The sequence below is a fragment of the Trichoderma aggressivum genome, assembly GCF_033847375.1.
Source record: "Trichoderma aggressivum f. europaeum strain CBS 100526 chromosome Unknown scaffold_044, whole genome shotgun sequence".
Taxonomy (NCBI): domain Eukaryota; kingdom Fungi; phylum Ascomycota; class Sordariomycetes; order Hypocreales; family Hypocreaceae; genus Trichoderma; species Trichoderma aggressivum.
Window position 1 is genome coordinate 238430 of NW_026946410.1, and position 26535 is coordinate 264964.

Below are 26535 nucleotides of genomic sequence, written 5' to 3' on the forward strand. Positions count from 1 at the left end.
CGCCTTAGCAAAGCTGAACAAGTATCCGGTACTTTGATCATTCTACAGGATTCTTGACCCATGTCTGCATGCTCAAGGCTGCCCCTAATTCCGGTTCCAAGCAGGACAGTGTACTCGTAGTGTCAGCTACCAGGATCTGCCGGTTTATCATCCCCACCAGGCGGCCGGCTAGCCTGCTGCAGGGTTCTTGATACTAGTGTCCAAGCTGGCATGACAACGTCTCCAGAGTTGGGCTCATTAAAGGAGTGTGAGCGAGCTGCCTGGACAGCGGTAAATATCGATCAGCCTCCGCTATGCACACATGTGGAAAGTGGCGGCCGGGGCATGCTGGGGCTCATGAATCCATAGACAAGACTCCCGGATTTTAAACTATGGTCCGGGGCAATTCCTTCGTGGCAATCTTGACCTTTCCGTAACCTTTTTCCGTCTCTGGCCTTCTTCTTTTTACGTGCCATAGTGGAAGGGCATGATGTTTTTGTTTCTGTTATCTTTATGACTGTATTCTTTCTAAACATGCTCAAGATGGTTTTCACCGCCTACTATAGGCGATTACGCTCATTCTACCTATTCTTTATTCTTCTTGCTATTGCATTACTTTTCCTCAGCAGCCGTGAGAGTACCAGGTCTATGCTGCTTGGTAAGGACTGGCAGAACCTTTTCACGACGGACGACGACCTGCTATGGTGGAATGACCGTTTCCCATGTGAGAAGCATGAGCCGATACGTATCGCTATTGTCGAGTCTGCCGGCGTCCATGATGAAGTGACGGCAGCGTTGGTATACGCATTTGGTGGACACCCGAACGCAGAGCTGAGACTCTACTTTGCCAAACAGCGCTACCAGTCTGATGTTATCGTCAACGCCCTAGAGCTGGAAACGCCCATTTTGTCGGTCAACAGCTCCAACTACTTCAAGAGGGACGTCGCGAACCTTCCCCCGCCTCACTTTGTTGTCTCCACGACTTGCGAACTGGACCTTGAGAAGCCAGAGTCCGTAGTAGCTCCTCTGCGACACCTTTTGTTTAACGAGACAACACATTTGTTCTGCCTGGTACACCATGCCGACTACTGGAACAAGGGCAAACATGTCGACGTTGTTAGAGAATGGGTCGACCGGGAACGAGTTGACTTCATCGGCCTCAGCCAGCATACGGTTGATTATCTTCTGCAAAAATCAGTGCCTCAGTGGGAAAACTTGCAGGCAAGTGTCACGGCACGAACATTTCCCCCAATTTTCCCCGTCAACCAGACACACAACGACACTTTGCGGGAGATTTCACTTGCCCTGCAAGGAGATTACGCTCCCGAGCGCCGAGACTACAACCGAATCTTTGGCAGCCTGGACAACGTCGTGAAGAAGATTAACGGAAGCGCTGCTACAAACAGCGACCACATTGACGAGACGGTCAAACTACACTTGATTGGACATGGTCCGCACGTCAAGGTGCCTAAAAACATCAAGAGCAATGTCGCATTTGACGAGGATCTTTCGTATCCCGAGTTTTACAGACTACTGTCACAATCATACGCAGTTATTCCCGCGTTTGCATCTGACACCTACCTCGACCGCAAGGCCTCTTCTACGGTTCCCGCTTCGCTTATTGCGGGAGTTCCTTTGGTAGCGAACGAAAAGCTTCTCGCCTCCTATTCATATTTGCCCCGTGAGGCAGCCTGGATGTCAGAGCCAGACGAAAGGGAAATGGAAACGGTCGAAAGGGTGGTCGGCGATAGGAAAGCCTTTTTGGAGAAGAAAGAGGCAGTCAGGGAGGCTGCCCAGAAAATCATGAAACAGAACCGGCTGAACGTGAGGAAGTGGATGGATGAGGATTTCCGAAAGAGTGGGATTGTCCCGGCGGACGTTGGCTCGGCATGATGACGGCCCTACAAGCGATCAATTTCTACAGCGTTATATTTTCGATAATTTGGGTCTCTGGGGGTGGGGTTTTCTTATCATGTACGGATTACGTAGCAATTTTTTTTTTCTTTTTTTTTTTTTGCATTAGATTTATGAGAGATGGCCTCTATGGTTTTTTTTTCTTCTTTCTTTTCTTCTTTCTCTTCAATACATACTAGTATTTCTTCATATGAAGCGACTTCTTCTAGCTCCGCAAAACTACCTATGGGAGCAGGAATAGTCTCTCTTTGGTTTTTATTCCCTCTGTATTTGCTGCAGACCCTCGTCATTATTGCAAGGATAAAGCCAACAATCAGCCCTGAGTACTTGGTACAAAGAGGTCACTGAGGTGGTATCGGAATAGGCGGCATTCGTCTCAAGAGTTGTCAAGTCTTGGCAACTATACCATCTCGACGGCTCTTCGATATACGCGGCCATGAGTGGCTGGCTGATGTTCTCTAGCTCCCTCATGTTATTATTAGCGGAGCCTGCCAAGTCTTTAGCGTGATGGAGGCGACGTAATCAGGGATTGCACCTGAGCGCCGTTGCGCGCCTACTGGTGGTACGAGTCAATGGGAGACTGTTGCTTATTGGACCGAGCAGGAGCATCATCAGCCGCAAATTTCTATCATCCTTGGATGTGCCTTGTTTGCTTGACTTTGCTGCTACTAATAGTAGCTCCGTGTGCGTTTAGCTTGTCTGTATGGAGTATGTAGAGAAAAGGGGCGGCCGCGTAAGTAGATGATCGCCGAAACGGACATTCGCAAACTTCTCCGTTCTGGAAACGCAAGCACCCACGGAAAATCGGGTGCGTTCTTGGACGAATATTACGGAGTCGCTCGGCAAGCCTGGTAAAGTAGGTTTGATTATATATACTACTGTCAAGGCCCAGGAGCGTATCTTGCGTATCGGGCGAGACTCATACAGTAGACGAGTACAGTACAAGCATGACAAACGTAGTTATCATCTCCATGTGATTCCATACAGTACAGCTCTTTGTAAAATTACAGTACCGTCGTGTGCTGTATCCATGGGGCTTTTTTTCCGTCAACGACTTGTGGGCCGTGCCTGATAAGATGATCCCCACTACAGAATATGCCACTCCATGCTGCTGAGCCTTGTTGAGGATCTTCGTAGCCCATGGTGGTAATACTGAACCCCGTACTTGTACTCCGTAGGGCCTGTAATGTGCGAGTGTGGTGTGAGAGCCGCATGGAATAATCTTTCCTGGGCAAGTCACTAGCTTGCCCCTTTACTTACTAGTGCTAGCATTTGGAAACCTGTTGCATTTCCGTTGCCTACAGACGCCTAGAGATTTTGACTCTGTAACCAAAGTGCGAAGTAGTCGTGTTGTATGTTCCTTTCGTCGCCGTGTGTTTACGGAATAATATTCCTGCCATTCGTTTATTCCCTTTCCAGTCACTCGCTCAGACCCTTTATTACGAAATAGAATCGCTCCAGCATGAGTGAAGCTCCAGAAGGCCATCCGCCCTCCAGGCGCCGAATCGCCTTGGTTGTGCTCTTCCACTCGACGTGCGCCATCTTGAGTACAATCCTTTCCAAAAAAGCGTTGAACGGCATCGACGCTCCCGTGACATTGCTGGCTTTCCAGACAACCGTACAAGTTGTGCTCCTCACATCCATCGGCTACTTTACAAAATGGATCACACTGTCAAGACCCGTTTCGGTATGTTCCTGTCGTGATAAGTGGCACTGCAGCGGCTTATCTGTCCCACGATCCGGTCGTGATCATCGTGGAACCGACGATATCGATGCTACGACGCCGCGCATTCGTGTGACAGCTACTAATATGGAATGGTACTTGTTATAGGCTTGGATTGCACTTCTCCCGCTCACTGCTGCCCGACTTGTCGGCATTCTCGCAAAGACGTACTGCTTGGCTTCGGTTAACGCATCGGTCTACCAGATCGCTCGAGGACTTCTGCTCCCCTTCACCCTCATGCTGTCGCTTCTTGTGCTCCGACCACGCCCCTACTACCCGCCGTTGTCCCTTGGAGGATGCGCCATGGTCATGGCTGGTTTCGGCGCCGGAATGGCATCAGACTACAGCCAGATGCTCACCAGCGGCAAGGGTGTATTGCTCGGAGTTATCTCTAGTTTTACCACAGCCGTCGAGTCCGTTGTCGTCAAGCGTTTTCTCGGCAAGAGCAGCGAAGGAATGTGGCAGATGGTCTGGATGTCCAACGTCATGGCCGTCGGGTTTTACATGCCGCTGCTTGTCTTGTCTGGCGAACTGGGAACCACTGCAGCTCTTTTCAGCTCGACAGCCACGCCTGAAGTGTCTGCCACTGCTCACCAGTTCCTGGGCACAGCAGTGCTTACTGGCGTGGCCGGATTCTTGCTCACGATAGCAACATTCATGCAAATCGAAGTTACCAGTCCAACCACTCACATGATTGTGACAGCCGCACGAGGCGTGGCCCAAAGCGCCATCGCCGTTGTGACTCTTGGAGAGCCAATCACTGCCAATCGTGCAGGCAGCATGGCTCTCATTCTAAGCGGAAGTGCCCTATACGGTTGGGCCAAAGACCGTTATGCGCATAGCAAAAAGGGAAGTTATTTGCCCGTTGCTCAGGAGGCTCAGGAGTCTCAACTCGACACACTGAACAAAGAAGGCCGATAGAGCCACATAATCGCCTGCGATCTTACGCACATTCTCTAAACTTATACTACACTAGAATTTGTATATTTTACTTATACTGCATTTGCGTTGGTCAAAATTAGCGATTGGCATTTTACGAGTTCAATGCTTCGATGGAGAGGCAGCGACGCGGTGGTCTGGTATACGGTACATAGGTAGATATGGTAATAAATACATATGCAGAGCCATTTTGACCGTCATATTTTTTCCTATAAAGCAATTTCGCAAGGCTTACGGGTGGCCGATTGATATTGTCCTAACTTTTGTTTGTATAAATAACTTGGTTTCTCGCGGCTCTGATAGTAGATGTTCGGAGTATGGAAGAGACATAAAAGTTCGTATTGCTATGACGTATAGCTGCTGGGGATATCTCGTATGCCGATACGGAGTAGATCGTGAAAAAATGATTGGCTTCGCTTAAACTAGGATCATCTTCCCGCTGAGGTCTGTTCCGGTTTTACGAACCAGCTCTAAGCCCTATGAATCGGGGCGCAGCACAGCATGCCACTCCATAATGATAACTTTAGATCGTATAGGGTGGGACTGCAGATTATGGACGGCGATTGTCAATAGTTTGAGATGCTGTCCTCTACAAGACTACTAGTCTCATCACACAAAGTAATAGTCTCTTGATATCTTCTTGGAATGTCAAGGGGAAGGAATTTCAGCTACACGTTTATTCTGCCCCTTCACCGATTTTTTTTATGTAATGGCTATCATGTGTAATATGTTGTTCTGGGCCCTTTCTAATTAGTACTCCATTGAGGCGAACATGATGATGTTCTCATGTATATGATACTACTCTATGAATAAGAAGCCATTGCCTCTCTTAGCTTTCCTCTATAATTAGGAATATTATCCGGATCTCCAATCTCACCGTGATATTCACAAGTATCAGATAAAAACATTCATAGTAGAAGATCGGTCTGATAGTAGCACAAAATACTAGACGAAAGGAACGATGGTAGGAGGCTGTCATGATTGCAGCAGACACTCAGATGAGCAAGTAGTTTAATAGATAAATTGCGCTTCTTATGCATCCTCTTCTGACATCTAGATTTCACGTAACCGTTAGGCTGTTGAATGACCATCCCCTGATTTTTGTGTATGTTTTATTTGCAACTATGGATTATTGAAGTTACCTATCTATAGCTTCTTAAACAAAACCTTTACCGTAGGGTCGGCCATTACGTTCACTTCAAACATAAAGTTCTTTGGCCGTTCCTTTACCGAGTCTTCAAATTTGATGTCATAATTTGAAAGGATGTAGGACAGGATAATCTTGATCTGGTTGCTGGCAAAGAACCGACCAGGGCATGCGTCATTGCCGAAACCAAACTGCATGCTATCGTATGATGGACTCGCAAACTGAAACCTGTTGGTGTCTTCTGGGTTCTCTCGTAGACGGTAAAATCTGAAACCGTCAAACGCATGTGCCTCGCCCCATGCAGCGGGCGTTTCATCGAGAATGTTGGTATTACACTGCACAATTGTTCCTTTAGGGATGTGAAAGCCGTTAGAGAGATCAATTGGGATCATGGCCTTTCGCTGGTAAGTAGCTGTAACCTATGTTAGCATTGGCAAAAAGGTTAATTGTTCGTGAATGCGGAAGCTCACCAACGGACGGGGGACTATGTCTTTGCGACTCCTTCATGAAGCTGTCAAGCTTTCTCATCTGTGTCAGGTGCTGTTTTTGTAAAATACCATTGGTATCTCGGGTAACCTCCCGGATTTCTTCTCTCAAAGGTGCTATGTATTCAGGGCGGGCTGCAATGTCGTACAGGGCATGAATGATGGCTAATCTGGTAGTGTGAATGGCGGCTGTTGCTGTAAGCATTTGTAGATTTGCCAACTCCTTATAGTCAAATGATTTGTCTCCAAGCTTTTGAGCTCGCTGCTGCATCCACTGTATCATATCTTGGCGCGGTGGCTCGTCAGGTTTTCTAACTTCTGCAGCCCTCTTCTTCAATTCCGGCATTAACAGATCAAGCGCGCGCTGATGGTCACCCCTGATCTGCCTCATCTCAGGTATCCAGTATTGAGCCAATGGGCGAAGCCATGGGTGCCACAGCTTTAACTTTTCACCACCAGTCATGACATCCAATGCGAACTTGGCGCTACATTCAAGCCACTCGTCATTTCGGCACATTGGATAACCGACAAAGATTCGAGCAGAAGCTTGACCCACAACGCGAAGTAGTGTCTCGTGGAGATCAACTGGGGTCCATTCTGCAACCTGTGTGAGATTGAGAAGATTATGGACTGGGCGCTGAGAAGAACATACCTTCGCAAGAGGGGAAGTGTGTCTTGAAGGAGTGGGAAACTTCTTGTTCAACATCACCTACAAACAAGCCCAAGTTTCTGTTTAAATCAATTTTGATGGCTCCAAGCATCACGTCGCTTTCATGATCAATTGTAGTGTAATGGCCAAGAAGACGCTAGATTGTTAGTTTAGACATGTGGACTTTACGTATGAGTGTAGACATGTGACATACGTCAGCTAGAGCCTTCATTCCGCTCGCTTCATGCCGCTTGAATGGCTTCAACTCATTGGCAAACTTCCTTGGTAGAAAAAGCCTTGGGCCATCCGGTGTAAGGACTTGGAAAATGGTATTTTTGAACTATGTTGAACCAGTCGTTAGGAGTGGTGAAGCAATCTGAATTGTTGCCATAAGCTTACCTTTTCGTATCCTTCTCGAAGAAGGACGTCGGCTTCTTGTACATATCGCATCTGAGAATCTTCACCAAGCGTGGGAACATTGAAGCCTTTTGGGGATTTCCGGTAACCGGAAAACAGAGCTACGAGTATGACGGCAACAGCTGTTAGGGCAGGCGATACCCACGCCAGCGTAGGAAGTGACTCCATGTCCGCCAGCAACTCTGAGAGTGCCATGTTAACAGCTTGACCTTCTCAGAATGAACTTTTGAAGAAAGTTGAACCAAGCTGTCAGCACGAAGAGGGAAGCAATTCGTCGTGGTACACACTAGACCAATATTGTAAGCTTCAGTCGTCTTATATGCAACGGTGGAAACCCCACGAGATTACTAGTTCCTCGCAGGGGCCTGAAAGACAGATATGGGACTTCGTCAATGGGGAAACAGTACGTGCATGCATAAGCAGGAGGAACGTAACCTATGTTTAGGCTGTGTAAGTTGATCTGTCCGGTTCAATCAGCCATTGAAGATGCATTGATTGGTTAACGGCCCAATGGAAAGACAATCGGAGAGTTGATTGGCTAGCGTTGGAAAGGGAAAAATAAACCTCATTATCGTGTTTCCCTTTTAGACTAAGCCAACAAGCTAACTGCCTACTCGTATACACGAGTCCAATATGTTATCGTCAAAACATTTTCGGGAGTAGCAGGGTAATATTGGCATTAGAGCAAAGCCAAGCAATCTGCAAGCGCAACAAAGATCGACAAGGGTAGGCGGAGTCTACAAATTACTGCATATACTCGAAAACGCCGTTCTGTCTTACAGACGCACTGCAACGTGACATCGCCAGTTAACCATTATCTTATCAACACCACAGTGTCAAGAATGAAAGAGTGATCGAAGTGAATCCTATGTTTCTTTCGTTGAATCCTACCTCTTTTACTAAATGAACTTTCTCGTATTCAACATCGGCCGCTCCCGATCGTCATCAATTAAATTCTGTTAGTCTTTGTACCACGGCATGACGGTAGAGCGCGAGATGCATTGGCGTGAAATCGCCACCTTCCGTCTCTGGGAGACACGGATATGCTTCATCAGCCTTCCGACCTCATGTTCTTTAAGATGGGGCGTCATCATTCGAGTTTTCTCAATCCTTGCTTATCTGCTATTGCCATACAAGGCTCTTGTGCATATTCATTGTGTCCATCTTGAGTCTGGGACGTGAAGAAGACGAAAAGAAATGGCCCCTTCCAAAACTGAAGAAATATCCCAACAGACTATCAGGATCAAACCCGAGGTCCCTGATGGTCTGAAGCCCATACCAGCCGAAAAGCTGGACCTTCGTTCAGATGAAGAGATTGCAGCATGGCTTCAACTTCGACATCCGGTCACGTCAGATAAGAATGTCTGGGCATTCTGGCACTCTGGCTACAGCAAAATGGCTCCATGGGTTCAGCGGAATGTCATCAATTGGGTTCGCCGTCTTGGTCCAGAATGGACAGTACACCTTCTCGACCGGGTGCCCAATTCCGAGACCAACATCTACCACTTTGTCGAGGAATCATACTTCCCCGATGCGTTTAATACCAATACTATGGATGGACCTCACGTCGGCCCTCACCAAGGAGACCTTATCAGGCTTCCCCTGCTGTGGAAATATGGCGGTGTTTGGATGGACGCCGGCTCATTCTTGTTTCGACATATAGATGACATCTGCTGGAAGGAGATTGAGGACCCTGCTTCGCCTTATGAGATGGCTGGTTTCGTTATCGAGATACGCCCTGAATGCCTCACTATGCTCAATGGATTCATTGCGGCCAAACGCAATAACCCATTCATTAAGCGCTGGCATGATATCTATAAAGCACTTTGGGAAGGGAAGACAAACTCTCATGGCTTCCACAAATCTCCTCTTCTCAGGCATCTGCCTCTCCTCTGCCCACCTGTGGACAAGATGAACTGTCCAGATCTTGGTGTAATGATGGAAGGTTTCAGCGACTACCTCTCTCACTTTATGGCTTTTGAGCGTCTAAGGAAGATCATAGATCCATCAGATGGGTTCAACGGTCCTGAATACTATGCTAAGCACATGTTTCTGGCTTCGGCCCTCCAGGAAACATTTTACTTTCAGCAAGTGACGGGCTGGTCTGGCACACGCCAATTTGAGCTCCTTACAAAACAACGAGTGGGCGAAGGTGTTGTCAAGGATGAAACTTGGCAAGCTGCAGAGGATTTTGTCAAGGATGCACTAGCCAACACTTCTACGATGAAACTCTCTCACGGCCCGCCGGGAGCTTTGGATTCGTTTTTGGCAGACCTTTGGGATTCTGAAGAGCACCATGATAAGGACAACATAGAAGGAACATTTGCAGCCTATCTGCGATACGGAAGCGTGCATTTCGATCAGACACGCAAGTTGAAGCCACTGGAGTTTGACATTACGAAGGAAGAGATACTCCACCTCGGAGTTTTAGAGCCGAAGAAGGATTAGAGGATTGCTTATATGCTCCATAGTTGTGCTTGAATGAAACGTTTGACTCAACCAATGCAAGCCTCTTTATTGTAATAATGTTCTGTTTCATACGGTGCATTGCGTTACCTGACAAGCATTCCATTCCATAGTTATCCGTCTATTACAAACCCCACTTACGCTGCAGTATCTAGTTATAGAGAAACGGATATGCAGGCGCTGTCAAGTGATCCAAGATTTCGATGTCAACACGGGCACGCTCGATGAATGGCGGTAGTGCTGATGTGAGAATCTTCCCGATCGCGCCTTTGCCACAGGCGCTGGGGTTACAGCTGCTATTAGAGGTTAGTCAATACGCGGGGATTGACAACGAACCCACCAGACGGTCCGAACTAGCTGTACTAATGAACACGAGAAGTAGTATCTAGATTATCTCTGCAGCTTTTGTAAGCGAAGGATTATCTGAGCAATGGATTATCTGAAAGGAGCTGGCCTTGCGGAAAAGAACTAGCTGCCGGGGATGACGGGAGCTATTGAGTATCCGGTCAGAGTCTTCAAACACGAAACGATCCACGATGCTTGCTGCATATCAATCCAGCTAGGAATTAGTAGTGTAACATTCCCAGAACGGCATATGCCAATCAATATCTCGGACGCTGAGAGTTATTTTTGGTTAAGAAGCACTTGGCAAAGTAATCTGCTATGGTGCTCGGATTTGCAAGGATCTGTGAATGGGATCTTTCGTTCCTTGCTTTCCATGTTGCATGCACGCACATCACGTAATTTGTATAACACAAAGATCCACTGCACTCCCACCGCAGCATCCTTCGTCTCGTTTTAGCCTTGTCGGGCGTATGAATCTGAGGTTCCACGGTGATTATGGAGTTCTCGTAAATCGTAAGATATTGATGGAGTCATCGTTACACATGTACTTGCTTTTTTGAACGGCTTCGGGCCTCGTAACGTTAATGCGTTTCTTTGAGGGGCTATTGGCAATGGTTCATGTAACATTTGTATCAGGGAGGCTGGCTTGATAAGATCTTGGCTCAAGAGATGTCCGTACATCCGTAGAGCCGATTTAAAGAATGTAAATTATCCTACTAATACAGCTGGATCCAAGAGGCCATCGCCTGGAACAAGACGGCATTATTTGGACTAACCCGATACTATGGATCAACTCAGGAGCCTTGTCCTTTTTATACGTGATGTTGCTTTGAAGCACACACTTGGCACCAACCATACAAAAAATGATAGTCCTGAGGTGTTTGATGAACGTAAAGAGGTCATAAAGAGAGCCTTGAACAAAAAAGTTCTCGTGCCAGATATTCTTGCACTTATGCCTGGCTGGATCAGCGAATTTCAACCAGATATTGATGAAATCAACTTGGAAATTGACGAATGGTTGAAAACGTGAGTCTCGGGTTATTCATATTGGCAATCTTATACTGATTTGCATTCAAAGCGTCAATGTTGCAGAGGAGAAGAAAGCCAAACATCGAGCCCGCGGCAACTATACCCTCCTAACGGGTGTTTACTACCCTCACTGCAAGAAGGACAAGATGCTGGTGCTTTCACAGTTTCTCTACTGGGTATGCATTGATATACAGTCCCATTTCATCACACCTTCATAACACCAAGCTAACATTGATGCAGATATTCTTTTGGGACGACGGTACAAAACTTTTTAGCTAATAATATCTAAGCTTTTGACGCTGATTTTGTCCAATAGAGATTGATACTGGGGGTGAGCTCACCCACGACAGAGAAGGCACGCTACAGTGTTGCGCTGAGACAAACAAGTGTATCGACGACTGCCTCGGCCCCAATCCCAACTACACACCTCCACCAGGTTCCCGAGGTACTGTGGAAATGTTTTATCCTATTCTCAGAGATCTCAGAAAGGGTCTTGGACCTGTTGCCACCGAACGCCTCAGAAAGGAGCTGCACGACTACTGTAATGGTGTCCGGGGCCAGCAGCATGTACGAGAGGCAGATCGCCTCCCAAATCCTTGGGATCACTTCCAGATGCGCGCAGATGACGTAGGAGTTATTCCATCTATCACACAAAACGAATTCGCCATGGAATTTGAACTCCCGGAGTGGGTTCGCAGGCATGAAGCCATGGAGGAGATTGTTTTGGGCTGTACCAAACTGACGATTCTTGTCAACGAGATCCAAAGCTCCCAGAAAGAATTTGTGGGTCCACATTCCGATCTAAGCATTGACCTATTCCTAAACAGGCATATGCTGATTAACGGTCTCCAGCGCGATTCGCAACTTGAGAACCTTTGCTTCCTTTTCATGAACACCTATAACCTGTCGATTGAAGAGGCCATAGACAAAGTTGTTGGTCTTTTTAAAGAGCATTATGAGCTTTGTGTGGCTGCGGAAGCTAGGCTTCCTTGGAGCAAAACTGACGAGAAATTCAATGAGGATCTCCGCGAGTATGTACGCGGATGTCAAAGGTTAGCGACGGGCACAGCATGCTGGAGGTAAGTTCGCCATTCACATGTAAACTGTGTTATTCCAAGATCGCTGACATGCAGACATAGCTACAACTGTGAGAGATATTTTAAGCTGAGCCAGTTGAATGACAAGCGAGAACTATTGTTGGACTACTCATACCAAAAATAGAATGGTGCAACAAGAGGATAAAATATAGAAGCTTCAGAAGCATTCCTGCACACGGATCTCAAGATTACGAGTATTATGAGGCCTAGCGGTCTTGAACGGAACAATAAGAGGTCGGTATGTCTGTTTCTCTGTATCATCGCGAGCGCGGATGTTGGATAGCCACGTCAAGAGAAAGAAAAATAGAGAATCAAGAAACTCATGAAATAAGGCGCATGTAATTGTCACAACTCGGTTTGCAAATGACGGTATCAAGCCAATTGATCTATTTCCTTTTTTCTTCACTTATTTAGATATAATCTGAGTACTCGGATTGCCTTGAAGAAGATCTTGACCACCAACAGCGTTGTTGGCATCGATTATTAGTGTACCTTTTTCGTTGCCCTTGCTGTCCACCACATTATGAACAATTAACAAAGTTTGCTCAGCTAGTCAGTCCTTCTTCATACTTGAAACTTTCATATATGAGTCCCCCATTTGTCAATTTTGTAATAGTACTGCCACAGGCAGCTGTGCCACATCCAGGCTTTCCTGTTGAGTTGCCATATGTCTTCAACGACTTGACTACGAAACCTCCATTTCGCGAAAAGTTGAACACAACACAATGACCGCCTAAATCCATTTCTTTTTTTAAAGTTTGATTGCGATTGATTCGTATATCACACCATCTAATCGTCTGAGAATGCTCTCAGATGATGTCATGTGCGATGACTGAAGTGGGCGACGCGATCAGCGGAGGAGCGCGAGTTGCGAGACCGTTTAGACATTGACTCATGGCTGAGAATTAAATGTGTAGAAGAGATATCCCAGATGATATGCGATAGACTGGCGGAGAGTAAGATGTAAGTTTATTGGTCTTCGTGTCTGTTGTTTAAAAGAAAGGAACAAAGGCAGGCAAGACTGATTTTGACTGCACATTATGAGGGTCGTCTCATCACCCTAAAATACGTGTGCTGCTCTGAGTACTGCGCATAACGCAGAATAGCCATATTGATGGATGGCTTCCATGCAAGTGAGCTACCCTTGACTCGTTCGTGGAATTTCGTGGATATTCATCTGGGACGCGACACAGCAGCCAGCAAGCCGCGATACACCCCAATAGCATATTCTTCATGTTCCTAGTATTTGATTGCCTGAGTAAGTCTCGACAGTAGTGAGTTGAAGGACAAGAGTCAGTCGGAAAGGATTGGCTGGAAACTTGTTTCGGCTGCGAAGTGAGACCTCTTGAAAGGGGAGCCTGGCGTCGTTTGGGACAAGGCATTTGCCATGTTGTCCATACTCCCATTCAGCGCTGGTCGAATGAACCAGGATCTCTCGATCTCTCGGTTGTCTCGAAGGACTCATCAGCAGGGCAAAAAGCGATGGATACTACCACCTGCAGATACATTTTACCAATGTGGGAGGATTGGGGGCCTGGAGCGCCGAACTTAGGTTCGTTGACAAAGCCCAGTGGGAGAGCCCTTTGTGTAAACTTCTAAATGGACATCAGATAAAACTTTCATCTATGACACCTAATACACGTCGCTGGTTGCTGCCGACATCGGACCCGGCGTTGTGTCCACCGTCATATAAGGCGTCCATCGTCACCAGCATCAATAAACCCTATTTTCATCCTTTTCTCATCTAGGATGATATCTTGTTGATTTCGACAGCTGACGATACACAGCACATTGGCGTTAGAGCCCACCCTTTGATTTGAGCCTTAGCTTCAGCACCATATCACATCAGATCTCCACGTAGTCTCCCCAGCTACTTTTTCGCCGAAGACCCCGTTGTCGATTATCCAAATGTGCTATATGAGTAGCTTAGTATTTATTCATCTAGGCAGATTAAGCTGCGAAAAAAAAAAAGGAAACAACCAGGCATCCAAAAAATGCCCAATGAGTCAGTTATGCGTCACGACGAGGACGGGAATTGAAACCCCTCTCACTACCAGGCGAGGGTTGTATTAGTGAGGTTGTTGGCGATTAAATATCATTCCACTCGACTAACAATTCCTTCCGGTGAGAATGATCCATTTGATTATAATCATGAACTATTGTGAGGAGCTTTGCTCTATTCTCAAATAACACCCATCAACCTCCGAAACGGACAAGTTATTTCTTTCCAAAAGGGTTTCGGTGTGAGATCTCGGTCTTGTTCTTTAACACCTTGTCTAGTTCTGCAAAAAGCTCCAAATTACAAACCGCTTTATCATCATCGTAACTGGTATTGCGCTGGAGTCACTAATGCAATATACTCTCGATGCCCGTTGGGAGTATATTTGCAGTGAAACACGCCTTGTGATAGTAATACAATCATGATAGAATCAGTAGTTCTGAAGGAGTCTGTGATGTAATTATATGAACGATAGAAAAGAGAGACAGTTTTGCATACTACAGACCTCTTACTGGCATATGACGAAGATACTATCACTCGCAACTCGGCTTTCGCATATTCAATTCGTCGTACGGTTTGTCTGGGCGCTCATGAAAACGTAATCATCAACCTGATTAGCACCTAGTGCTTTTGCGTCTCCCTCTCTTCAGAAATCGCACGACACTGCCTTCCACCGAGATCATCACCACATGTTGTTAGATCCAATAATCCTGTGTGGCTCTGCTCGATGAGTTGTTGAGTGCCCGTTGTAGGAGCTACTATTGCCTCTACTGACCCCACATCCACAATTTGACAATATGAATTTACCATCCGGCATATCTTCTGATAAAGAGGCGCCTACCTCTTGAGGTACCAGAGTACCATATGTTCCCTGGGTAATATACTTCTACAAAACCTGCCAAAAGAATGCTCATCGTTGGATTACAACAAGCTCGTTCAAAACAGCTAGGAAATATCTGTTAAAGAAACATGTTATCTGTCTGTGGTCATGTGGTAGTGCAACATATGAGTTTAGACACATGAGACTCTACTGTTCACATAATGAGATATATCTTGTTCAATGAATGTCAGCGGTCATCTTATTCCAATTCTGAGCAACCTTGGACGCAAGGCAGCTTGCTCCACATCCCGTCTACGTCCGCACGATCATCCAACCGAAGATGCCGCGCGCCTAAGTTCAATGGTAATTGATGCGACTCTTACCCCGAGATCATTTTTCTCGACATCCTACGAACTACCTCTCAGACTTGGGCCACCTGCATATGCTCAACGTCTCCATCTCTCGCGCGATGCTCCGCGTTTCTTCTTTATTTTTTAACTCTCCCATACCTTCCCTTTAATAACAATTCCCTCCTCCATTGTCATCTCTCCCTCGTTCCCTGTCTCTGACTGAAACAGCTTTTCCTCAGCACTCTTATCCACAAATCTTTTCTCGCTGACATCCTTCTGTCCATTATCTGCTGTCCGACCCTTGTCTTTGAAGTCTCTTTGCTGGTCCTCCTCGTAAACGAAGTGAAAGGTGCCATTTAGGTCCCTTTGTCATCACATGTGTACATTTACGGTCTTCCGTAGTGTAGTTTGCACCCTCTCTACCGAGAGGCATCGAGGGGTGCTTGAACAGCTATGGATAACCTTGACAGCTGGGGAAGAACCTGTAGTCCTATTCGCTCGGGTTCGGAAGTCTTGCGGCTAATGAGCGATGGCGTCCGACAAATTTGCGGTTCTTGCACGTGTTACCAAAGGTTCGCCAATTGGGGGAGATAGGCCCAGATCATTGTCTCCCTCAATATCACCAAGCCAAGGGTGTCGATGCCCCAAATACGGCACCCAGATTTTGGTTCATGCTCCAGGGCAAACGTGCAACACGTGCTCTTTGCTCTGGAAACATCTTCAAGCCCAGACTGTACTTTTTCTTCGGCATACAGAAAGCCTGAAGGGGAATTGTTTGACGACCAAGGTTCCACACCATGGACGGATACGGCGGCTTCGTCAACCTCCCAATGGGGGTGGGAAGCACAGGACAGACTTCTGGAGCACTTGTCTTACAATATTGACAGAGAATTCCACTTTGTCATGATGAGATTACCAGGCTGATTGATTCTGGCGTCGAAATCTGGAGTGGTGTCTCTGTGCAGACTCCCGTATCCCAAGCAACCATAATTATTCCGGTGCTTGTGCAGACGAAGACTGTTGCAACCTGCATAATTCTCGAGCGTGTCTGGGCCCCTCGTCACCATTTTACTCAAAACACCAGACAGTATGACCTTCAGCCAGTGTCAAGTTCAACCATCTTAGTACGTTTGCTTATATCTATACCTGCCGCCTTTGTCCTCTAGAGTATATCCCTTCGCATCGCCTCTGTTCTCTCCACAACATCGTCATTCTCACCAAGGCAGACCTTCATTGTTCGACATAACGACCATTAGATAAGTCAACAGACTCCCTTGTTGCAATTCGTATCGAATGTCTCTTTACATTGAATGGCCTCTCACTTCAGTTGCAAGCCCAATCAACGCAAGTGACAATTACATCCTCCAGGAACGTGTCACAAAGTCGTCTTGCGGCTACAGACATGGACATCTCAACCACTTCGCGCGATCGCCATTCATTGATCACCAGAGCTTAAAGCCATAACTCTTTTCTTTTTCCATTCGAGAGCTTTGCATCCGCTCACACTGTCACCCGCACATTGTCATGTTTCCCTACACAACTAAGCCGTGCATAAAATAAGCGTTGGTGCAAGTCTTCATGTATAAAAGCAACGTCCAGTATGCAATGGAGAAAATTTGATCTTCCCCTGTCGGTACCTCAACTATCGACTTCCATCATACCCGACCCTCTTCTACATCTACTTCTATCCGCTGCACACCTGGGGAGATAAAAGTCTCACTGGCGCGGATCTCTTTCGTAATTCGTCTATTTTCGGCTGCTTGACGTTGCACCGTCAAGTGGTGGCCCCCCATCGTCATCACCATTAGCAAAATGCAGTGGATTTAAAATCTTTGCCATCAGTTGACAAAGCCTGAAAGGTCGTGGCGATTTCTACCGTATATACTTTTGGGAAGAAGATGCTTCGAAACGGACGGTCGGGGTGATTACTGCATGATTCCCGCTAGATAGAGCTTCTGCTGTTACAAATAGGGAGGCAGATCTTGCCGATTCGGTGCCTGCACAATAAAACGGCAATTGGTGACCCTGCATGATCAGTAATCGAACAAGTCCGAATTACTGATTACTGATCTCCGCCTCAGATGTCTCTATCGTACCAGAAAACGAGGCATCGAGCACCGAATTCGGCCTAGTCGCGCCGTCTCCTCGGAGCCCGTTCTTTGTGAATCGCTTCGGAATGCCGGTTGAACAGCCATCCCACCGGCTGGAGATAGACTCAAAGCCACGGGAAGCCATCGCTTTATACTAACAATTGAGGGCTTTCCAGGGCGCGTTCTGACGAGGTGACTCTGTGATCAGTAATATGATATCAGTTGGCGCCTCGGCATCAAAGAACGAAGGCCATGGAAGATGTGATGAGGAAGCAATGGCCGATATAAATATCCAGCTCTCCGGCGACTGAGCAGGTAAAGAAGCCAGAAACACGATCAACTGCGAAACATACCCGCAGTTCATCTACTCCCCAAACTCTCATCACAACTCGACCTCATTCCAAGATGGCACCTCTCGTGTTTGTCGTTGGCGGAACAGGAGCCCAGGGCATTCCCGTCGTCCGCGGTCTCGTCAAGGATGGCGCCTATTCGGTGCGATTCTTGACCAGAGACGCAAACTCGGCCAGATCGAAGCTGCTCCTCTCCCTGGGAAACGTTGAAGCTCTCGAGGGCAGCTTCGCGAGCGAGGCCGATCTCCGCAAGGGATTTCGCGGTGCCCAGTATGCCTTTGTGAACATTGATGGGTTCAACAGCGGCGAGAAGACTGAGATGTTCTGGGCTATTCGATCATACGAGCTTGCGCTGGAAGAAGGCATCAAGTTTTTCGTGTATGGCAACCTGGATTACGTGTACAAGAAGAGCGGATTTGATCCCAAGTTCAGAACCGGCCATTGTTAGTGAAATAATTTTTCTGCTTAATTGCGATGACGAATTAGACGTTAACCTGTGAAATAGATGATGGAAAGGGCCGCATCGCCGAATGGATCCTCCAGCAAAACAAGGAGCCCGAGATTGCCAAGCGGATGGGCGCCGCAATCTTCACCACCGGCCCCTACATCCAAATGGCGCTCGGCAGGGGCACGCCAATGTCTCCCGTGGTCGAAGACGGAGTGGTTACTTGGAAGGTGCCTCTTGGGCAAGGCGCCGTGGCTCACGTTGATCTCGACGACTGCGAGTACTATGTTCGCTGGCTGTTTGACCACCAATATCGCTCCAACGGCCTGGATCTCGAAGTCGCCATTGAGCTTGTGGATTACCACGAAATGGCCAAGGCGTTCACAGGGGTCACCGGCCATCCTGCAAAGTATGTTGACGTCGACTTGGATACGTACTGGACATCAGGGCCCTTCGGCTCCGGGCAGACTGCTGCCGGCTACAACGCTGATCTCTCAGACCCGAGCACAATGAACATTCGAGACAACTTTACCGGGTTCTGGAACATGTGGAAGTACACACGCACGGGGAACCGCGGTGTCATCAAGCGTGACTTTGCCCTGCTGGACGAGATTCACCCCAATCGCATCAAGTCCGTTGAAGAGTGGTTTGTGCGAGAGGAGAAGAAGAGCAAGGAGCAGGGCTTGCCCGGCGTCTGGGAGCGAGCTACCAACCTGAAGCCCGTCTTGAAGATCGCAGAAGATGGACGAAAGGGTCGTCTATAGGCGGGGCCTATTGGTTCTAGAATGTCAAGAGCTCTTTTGTTTGTTAGAAATTCTGTAGAATGCTGAACTGATTCACCATCTAAAGTGTTGCAAAGTGTCGATTGACCGAGGACATTGATTCAACGCCCTTCATGTGATTTCGAGTGAGCCGAAGACGGCGCCCACAAAGTGGATATTGAAACCGTCCAAGATGACTCCCGTCCCTTGTCGTGCGTGTTTCTCGTAGATGCAATGTAACAGCGATTGGCGTATTGACACACTAGAAGCCATTGGGCTCAGGCCGCTATCCTATCGTCAATGCTACCTCACATCCCATCTCTTCGGCCAATAATTACAGATGCCCTGGTCGATATTGAGTCGCACATCGCGCTACTACACCCTTTGCACTCCTCCGCATTATTTCTCCAATTGTTGGGGTAATAGCACATGAAATGGTACATACTCCGTACTGTGTCCTCCATACAGCTTTAGTTTACAAGCTGTACTCCAATTGCCTATCCCCGGCATTCCTACGCAGGATGGATGAGCCCGAAGGAGTCACTCGTATTGCAATAATGCATGGGATAGTGAGTACAAAATAGACCGGGCCCTGATTCGCACATGTAGTGACGCATCCCCACAGCATAATCATATGGGCCGCCTCCTCCTCCCCAGTCCCTTGCCCTGCATAGCAAACGTCCGCATCCGATTGGATACATTGCGCATGTCCAGGGATTCATTCGACAACAGGTAACCACTCCGACGCGCAGCAAGGTTAAGGATTAATTCCTTTCGCACGCGATGCAGCTGCTGGAAAATGCAAGTGGCTGATTTTAGCTCGAGGTATGGCGGCGAGCAACGGCCGAGAACGATTACAGTTGGTCCTTTTGAGATGCCTAGCCGGGTTAAAGGCCATCTTGTAACGTCACATCCACTCCGCCATTGCATATGAGTAGCACAGCTGAAGCCTGCAAATGGCAAGCTCTGGTCTGCCACAAGCTGTTGTGCGACGCGGACGCGATCCAGATATAAGTACGAAGCTCCCCAATCCCCCAGAACAGGGAGAGAGAGAGAGAGAGCTCCGCGCTAGAGGGATAGGACAAGAAGGAGAACGCAAGAACAAGAACAACAGGGCAAGGAAAACCTCCAAGATGCATCATCACTTTCTCACTCTCACCGCTGCTGCTGGCCTCCTCGCGACGGCCTCAGCTACCAAGCTTCCCAGCGTCAATGTGCCCGCATGTCCTCGTGTGGGCACAATTAGCTACAGCAAGTCAGTGCCCGACCTGACGCCCTTCCCGCCCACGCAGGTCAACCTGTGCTACACGGACAAGAGCCTCGAGCTCTCATTCATTGCCTACGACGAGGTCAACTACTTCTTCAACGCCTCGCAGGGCACAAACGACGACATCTGGGAGTACGAAGTCATGGAGGCCTTCATCTACAAGGGCACCGAAGACCCCCAGACATACGTCGAGCTCGAGGTCAACCCCAACAACGTCACATACCAGGCGTTCGTTTACAACCCCTCAAAGAACCGCGCGGTCGGCGCGCCCTTCGACCACTTCTTCATCTCGGATCCCGCCACGGACGGCTTCAGCGCAAAGACGGTCCTCAACAAGCCCGCAAAGACCTGGAAGAGCACCGTCACCGTCCCTCTGGGCATCTTCAACGTCGACGTCGGCAAGGCCAAGGGCACATCTTGGAGGATGAACTTCTTCCGAACCGTCGTCAGCCCCGAGATTTATCCTAACCAGACTCTTGGCGGATGGTCGCCGCCAGACCAGGCGAGCTTCCATATTACAAAGTTCTTTGGTCATGTCAAGTTTATTTGATCGGGAGAATTCGGGTTTACGATTGATGTATGCGAGTCGTGATGCGGGATTATAAAGCACATGTACATAATGCGGCATGCCTGATCTAATGTAATTGTCCATGATGAATGCTCTGACATATTTTGACTGAGTGCTTCCTTGGCCTCCATTGGCGATGAATTGGCTGTGGCTGTTGTCGCGCAACATAGCAATTGCTTCTTCCCGGATACTTTCCCCACACAATGTCTTTGTCGACTGGAAAGTTGCCAATGCAGCCATAGTTGCTTATCCGGCCTTCTTTTTCTGCATCGTCGAGTGCTGCCTGGTGTATCGGCTTGCACTGGCTCACACTGACGCCTCTATACTGCGGATCTTTGAAGAGCAGGGAGTGTTGGGCATTTTGCCATCTCGCGTCCGTATACTTGAAGTAGTTCGTGTTAGGCTCCTCTTTGCCTTCGTCCTCTTTGGAGATGTCTGGGGCATTTATCTGTTGGACAATTGATTCTATTAGCCATGATGAAATACTCCGTCCTGTCAAGAAGAATTTCTATCGCAAAGGAATACTTTGCCTTGCAACATTAATTTGTCTGTTGGAATTAACGATTTTGCCAAGAAGTGGCAACTCCCCAAGACAGATGCATGTGATTGCTGACACTGCAATGTACAGCGACTGGATTACTAGATCGAGAAAGAAGAAACAAGGTTAAAAAGTAACTCTCGCGTCAATTGATGATCAGAGCTCAACGGTGCTTACCACATCAATATCACGGAGCGAGAAAAATGTGATTGAAGTGCAATGGATCTATTCATACAGCTCTTCTGTACTGCATTGAACATCCCGAAATTTTCTCAATGTGTTGCTAGCCGCAGCAGACATCACCTGTTCATTTTCACCCAATCATTATGCAAAACACCATGATGAGTTGTAATGGTCTACCAAGGGCAATCACTGCCGCATATAAGAGCTCAGCTATAAAAAGTCAGCCTCTCCAAGGCTGATTTCTCCTGCCATTTTCTGACTCTCACACCCCTACCGGCGATCAGTGTCCATGGGAACACACTGCCGAACTAAATGTAACTAACGCCCGGAGAATTTCTGCATGTCCGTCTTCCCGGTTTAGACACCGGCGGGGAATCGTGATTGGCTTAGCTGACTTCAGAGATGTGACGGGTAATACGAATGGATGATTTGCGGAGCGAGCGAGGGTGTTAGATGATATGTATTTCCGTAGGCGGAAAAGAATAGATGGGACCAGCCTTTGACGAATTTGGCGATATCTGTTGCCTTGGTACTCTAGCATAGGGGGCGGAGGGAGTACCACGTTCTAGAAATAGAAGTCAGATAGTGTTGATCTATCCAGCACCTTAACCCTTTCATTCTAAGACGACGTAGGGATGGGAAAAGATATACTTTCCGCATAGCTCTAATATCTCATAGTCTTGGTATTCAGGTAGTCAGATACGATTCCTACTAGTCCTTAATCCTTATCTGCTATTATTACTTCTGTCTATTAGATCGAAATACACGTCGAAGACGAAGAGCCCCCTGTGCTGGCCTGTGCTGGCCTGTGTTGTTGGCCTACTCCGCGGACATAGTTTTTGTCTCTCAGCACGTTCCGCCTCGTGAAATTAGGCTGCCGTTTAGATAACTACTCCGGAAGTGCTTTAGCTCGGTTGTTCCGTCTTGTTGCTGGCTGACTGTTATTTTCGGAAGTATTTTTTCCGTCTGATTGTTTCGTCCGAATAGTTTCGTCCGAATCCCTTCGTCCGAATCGCGTATCACTGTTTTTCGTCTCCACGATACATTTTACTCTACAATAGATCATCCCAGCTAAAATTACTCTAAAGAGGTTACTCTACTCTCCAAGGCGGTTGTATTTTATTCTCCCTCTCTTTTAATTGTCTAGTCGTGCCAGGCTCCGGCATCTTTGTCCTTATATAACGCTTCAGTCTTCACAATGTCTTCCCCTTCGCCACTCAGCGCTATTCCTGCTTATGGATGACTCACAGACGCCAGTGGGAAAGCCTTGCGAATTCACCAAATCTGATTGCGGAGGAGCAGAGATGGAAATTAAAGCGGCTCTGCGGAGGCGGGGCTATGCACCTAGCTGCGCATCAGAACTGCTGAGACATGAGCTGGTCTCCTGACGCAGATAGAGCTGTCACAACTGTTTAAAGCATACCTGAGTCGTCTTTTGATCTTATCCGATACCTGGACTAAACATACCAGTAATTCAAGGAAAAACACCCTGTCTGCGGATGTGGTGCCATGTTGCAAATTCCTAATCGGGGATGACGATGCTGACCACCGGTCCGTGTTTGAAGCGTCAGGATGCGTCCACGTATCGTATCAGCACCATTGAAGTAGTGTTGCATGAAAAGCAAGAGGCAACTGTCCTGCAAAAGTCCGTTCCCAGGAAACGCCGTGCCCTGTGCGTCCACATGCCGTGGATTCTTCCGATAAGGCTCGAGTCGCCTGTTTCGTCTAACCAGCCAAAATTAACCCTGAAAATAGTCTTTCAGCCTTGGAAAGTTTTAAGAGGCTCGAGGTTGCTATTTAGACAACTCAATGTAGGTAGGGCCACGAACATCGACACTAGGGAGGCGTCCGCGCCCGTGGCCACCTGGTTAGATCTAATATAATGTGTCTTTATTTTTGTTATTGACCATCCTGAACAATGAACAAAGCCTTCATATAGTTGTATAGAGACGCTGAATATGATCATAATGTCATGAATCTAATGATCATGTGGAAGAGGCAGAAAAACACTGATGCCGACACTAATCCAGAGGAGAGTATATCGCTTATGACCATATGATGGTTACAGAAACTCCCAACAAAGTGGGCAGACTGACATAGACAGGCAGTCATCTGGTATAAGTCGGGATATAGATTGGCTTTTGCTAAGAAATCTCGCTCAAGGTAGGGGGCCATGTCGAAAAATCTGACTGACCTCTTGGCACTCCCGATGCCAAAGTTATGGCAAAGATCCTTGATTTCGTATACGAGTTTCAGTCTAAATATATGATGCATCTATGCGATTATATATAGACTCAACTAGCCTAAAAGTATATATCCGTTCGTCTTGATCTGTCGCAAAATCGGGTATCACTCCACATTTTATGTCGGTAGGATAGTGTCTGCATACAACTCTGTAAAGACATGACTGAGCAAGTGGGTGTCTTCTCTCCGCTATTTGAATCAAACCTCGCGACATGAAGGGCATATGAAACTTGATTGACAATTCCTATTTTAGGCACAGAACAAGACTGGGTCTTTCACTGCGCCCTGCCTTACCGATCATGATGGACTGAGCTTTACGCCGACAAAACTTGATAGCAACAGACATAGCAGAGGTAATAAAGGCAGCAAGGAAGACAGTAAATATAGCAGAGATGGCTTTTGTTAAAGGTAGTAAAGGCAGTAAAGGTCGAAAACTATGAGGACTTACTACACTAGCTTCTCTATCTTTGACCACCGAGATCTGAGACGGATAGGCTTATTAGTCCATCGTAGTTTAGTAGGGCTCACATGGGAGACTGTCAAAATTGTGGACAAATTACCATTAAATGTCAATTAAACTTCCTCGCCGCTTGTGTGCCGCCCCGTAAGCTCTTGGTCTCTTAGCCGCTGACCCGGTTTTGGGCTATGTTGCCGTATTTGGATTTACTGCAGGGCTGCCAACTTGGTCAAAGAAGGGGTCGGCATATAACTAAGTAGCTTCCCTCCCACCGGCGTCCATCTGCCAGTAGTCGTTCTACAACTTGCAGCTAAGTCCAAGGGCTATTAACTGTCAATTCTACTTTTCTTCCATTGCTCTCAAACAATTTTTTGGATGTTCCGCTAAGGGCCATGGAAAACATCTTCTACTCGCCAGACTGTCTCCAGCCTACGACTTCAACCAGCTTCGAAGACGACGATTCCCGCTGGCAGGCTGTGCAGGAGCGTGATATTCGTGCTGATGGAATGTTTGTTACTGCCGTGCGCAGCACCAAAGTCTACTGTCGACCGGTTTGCAAATCAAGACACCCTCGCCGCTGCAATGTGGTATTCTTCGTAACGGGACAGCAAGCACAGATTGCAGGTTTCCGCCCCTGCAAACGCTGTAAACCGCAACTCGATGGCTGTATGCCAGAAGACCCCGCCGTTCAGAAGATTCGGGAACTATTACAGGAATGGGAGAGAGCGGCAGTCAGTAACACTGGCCCTAGCCAGTTGAGCCTGAGTCAGATGGCGAAGCAGGCCAACGTTTCGAAATGGTACTTTCATAGAGTCTTTAAGAAGTTTGTTGGCGTGACTCCAGTCCAGTATCTGAGGATGTGTCGGAACACGGTACAGGGGCAAAATCAGGATATGAACTGGCTGGACCAGCTAGCTGATGGTCCAGTCGATTGGCTGCATCTGACGGATAAGTTTGCGGATACAGAGAATCCAGCAACGGAAAACCCTTTCAAGATCCCCGATGATGGCAGTCTAGCCGTCGGTGGGGATTTTTATTTCCATAATTAGTACATATGGTGCGACGAGGTAATACGAAGAATGGCAGAAAAAGAGCAATCGTCGTTTGTTGTTGAAATAAAAGTGCTGATGTGGAGCTTCGTCACCACAAGTGCCTTGTCCACCTTCTCCGTCCTCACCAGAATTAAGCATCCAACAAGGCCAGGAAAATGCAATTGAAACGTCCGTGAGAGAAGATTCATGACTGAATCATAGAGTGTTACATCAGATTGTATTCGGACGGGCACTGCAATTTGACAAAGATGAGTGCATCCACGTGTTCGCTCTTGAGTAGCGGAATTAGGGGTCGGACCTCCTAGGGCGGCGGCTCTCGCTCTCCTTCGATCTCCGCCATCACACACTTGAACGTTTTTGGTGCACATCCTGGAAAGGAAGAGAGGCTCAGCGGTATTACAAGTATCATCCCGGCTGTACTCCCAATAACGCCATGTAACGCTAATGCTAGCATCAAGACGAGTGGCAGCGATTCCTTAGGGTTAGCGAACCGACACCCAGTTTATGTCCTACAAACACCTGAGCTAGCAAATCGCATGTGTGTTTCAATCATCCCAACAGGGTACTGTCTAGCGTCTGATTTGGGATGGTGCCCAGTTGGCCCTCGTACCAGGGGGAGTCTGACGGTCAAGGATCGCAAGGCAGCCGAATTCTTTGCAGACAAGCTGGGGTTGGCCAACGTCGATGCTTAACCTCTTTTGTCAAAGTCTCCCGCCAAAACTCACTCCGGCGGCGTTTGCTTTCTGACCCAGCATGTGAGCTCTTCTGTATCCTGATTCAACGCCCGATCCAACGCACACCCGCCTGAACAACGCCTAACAACGCCTCGCGTCGGCTAAGAATAATGATCTCCCCGACTTTATGACACACCTGTGCTTTCAAAACTATTCTCATTGGGAAGGCGGAGTGAGATTTGTCATGACAAGGAACTATTCGCGCCCTACAGCCAACCACACACTTGCCGTCGTTGCCCGAAAAGTTAGCCGACCATAGGCATAATAATAGTGCATATCAATCGTCCAGTCACGAAAGCCTCTTTCAATCAGGGTCATGTAAAAGATTTGAAAAAACAAACTGCCGGGCCACGGATCAACGTCATCGTCAATGGCTTCAAAGGCGTTGTGGAGGCATGCTGCATATCAAACTCTACAATCATCATGTTAGCTCTCACTGAATCTGTGGTAAATACAAAGATACAACGTGGTTCACCCCCCTGACGCA

General features: G+C 47.6%; 8 protein-coding genes across 8 annotated transcripts; 7 read left to right on the forward strand and 1 right to left on the reverse strand.

Annotated features, from left to right (window-relative positions):
* Positions 1–513: 513 nt before the first annotated feature.
* On the forward strand, positions 514–1872 carry Triagg1_8723 (uncharacterized protein; the record flags this gene model as incomplete). Its single annotated transcript, XM_062903601.1, has 1 exon — positions 514–1872. One exon carries the CDS (start codon positions 514–516, stop codon positions 1870–1872), a length of 1359 nt encoding a protein of 452 aa, XP_062752359.1.
* A 1483-nt stretch (positions 1873–3355) lies between these two features.
* Positions 3356–4537, forward strand: Triagg1_8724 (uncharacterized protein; the record flags this gene model as incomplete). Its single annotated transcript, XM_062903602.1, has 2 exons — positions 3356–3580; positions 3725–4537. 2 exons carry the CDS (start codon positions 3356–3358, stop codon positions 4535–4537), a joined length of 1038 nt encoding a protein of 345 aa, XP_062752360.1.
* A 1164-nt stretch (positions 4538–5701) lies between these two features.
* Triagg1_8725 (uncharacterized protein) lies at positions 5702–7448 on the reverse strand (the record flags this gene model as incomplete). Its single annotated transcript, XM_062903603.1, has 5 exons — positions 5702–6114; positions 6173–6784; positions 6840–6993; positions 7051–7176; positions 7236–7448. The coding sequence occupies 5 exons, from the start codon at positions 7446–7448 to the stop codon at positions 5702–5704; spliced, it is 1518 nt and encodes a 505-aa protein (XP_062752361.1).
* A 1002-nt stretch (positions 7449–8450) lies between these two features.
* Triagg1_8726 (uncharacterized protein) lies at positions 8451–9701 on the forward strand (the record flags this gene model as incomplete). Its single annotated transcript, XM_062903604.1, has 1 exon — positions 8451–9701. The coding sequence occupies one exon, from the start codon at positions 8451–8453 to the stop codon at positions 9699–9701; it is 1251 nt and encodes a 416-aa protein (XP_062752362.1).
* A 1315-nt stretch (positions 9702–11016) lies between these two features.
* Positions 11017–12314, forward strand: Triagg1_8727 (uncharacterized protein; the record flags this gene model as incomplete). The annotated part of the gene is made up of 6 exons (XM_062903606.1): positions 11017–11090; positions 11143–11269; positions 11334–11352; positions 11410–11876; positions 11946–12172; positions 12233–12314. The coding sequence occupies 6 exons, from the start codon at positions 11017–11019 to the stop codon at positions 12312–12314; spliced, it is 996 nt and encodes a 331-aa protein (XP_062752363.1).
* A 5540-nt stretch (positions 12315–17854) lies between these two features.
* Positions 17855–19008, forward strand: Triagg1_8728 (uncharacterized protein; the record flags this gene model as incomplete). The annotated part of the gene is made up of 2 exons (XM_062903607.1): positions 17855–18242; positions 18305–19008. 2 exons carry the CDS (start codon positions 17855–17857, stop codon positions 19006–19008), a joined length of 1092 nt encoding a protein of 363 aa, XP_062752364.1.
* A 953-nt stretch (positions 19009–19961) lies between these two features.
* Triagg1_8729 (uncharacterized protein) lies at positions 19962–20822 on the forward strand (the record flags this gene model as incomplete). Its single annotated transcript, XM_062903608.1, has 1 exon — positions 19962–20822. The coding sequence occupies one exon, from the start codon at positions 19962–19964 to the stop codon at positions 20820–20822; it is 861 nt and encodes a 286-aa protein (XP_062752365.1).
* Positions 20823–24654: 3832 nt separating this feature from the next.
* On the forward strand, positions 24655–25311 carry Triagg1_8730 (transcriptional regulator family: Helix-turn-helix; the record flags this gene model as incomplete). The annotated part of the gene is made up of 1 exon (XM_062903609.1): positions 24655–25311. The coding sequence occupies one exon, from the start codon at positions 24655–24657 to the stop codon at positions 25309–25311; it is 657 nt and encodes a 218-aa protein (XP_062752366.1).
* Between the last annotated feature and the right edge of the window lie 1224 nt (positions 25312–26535).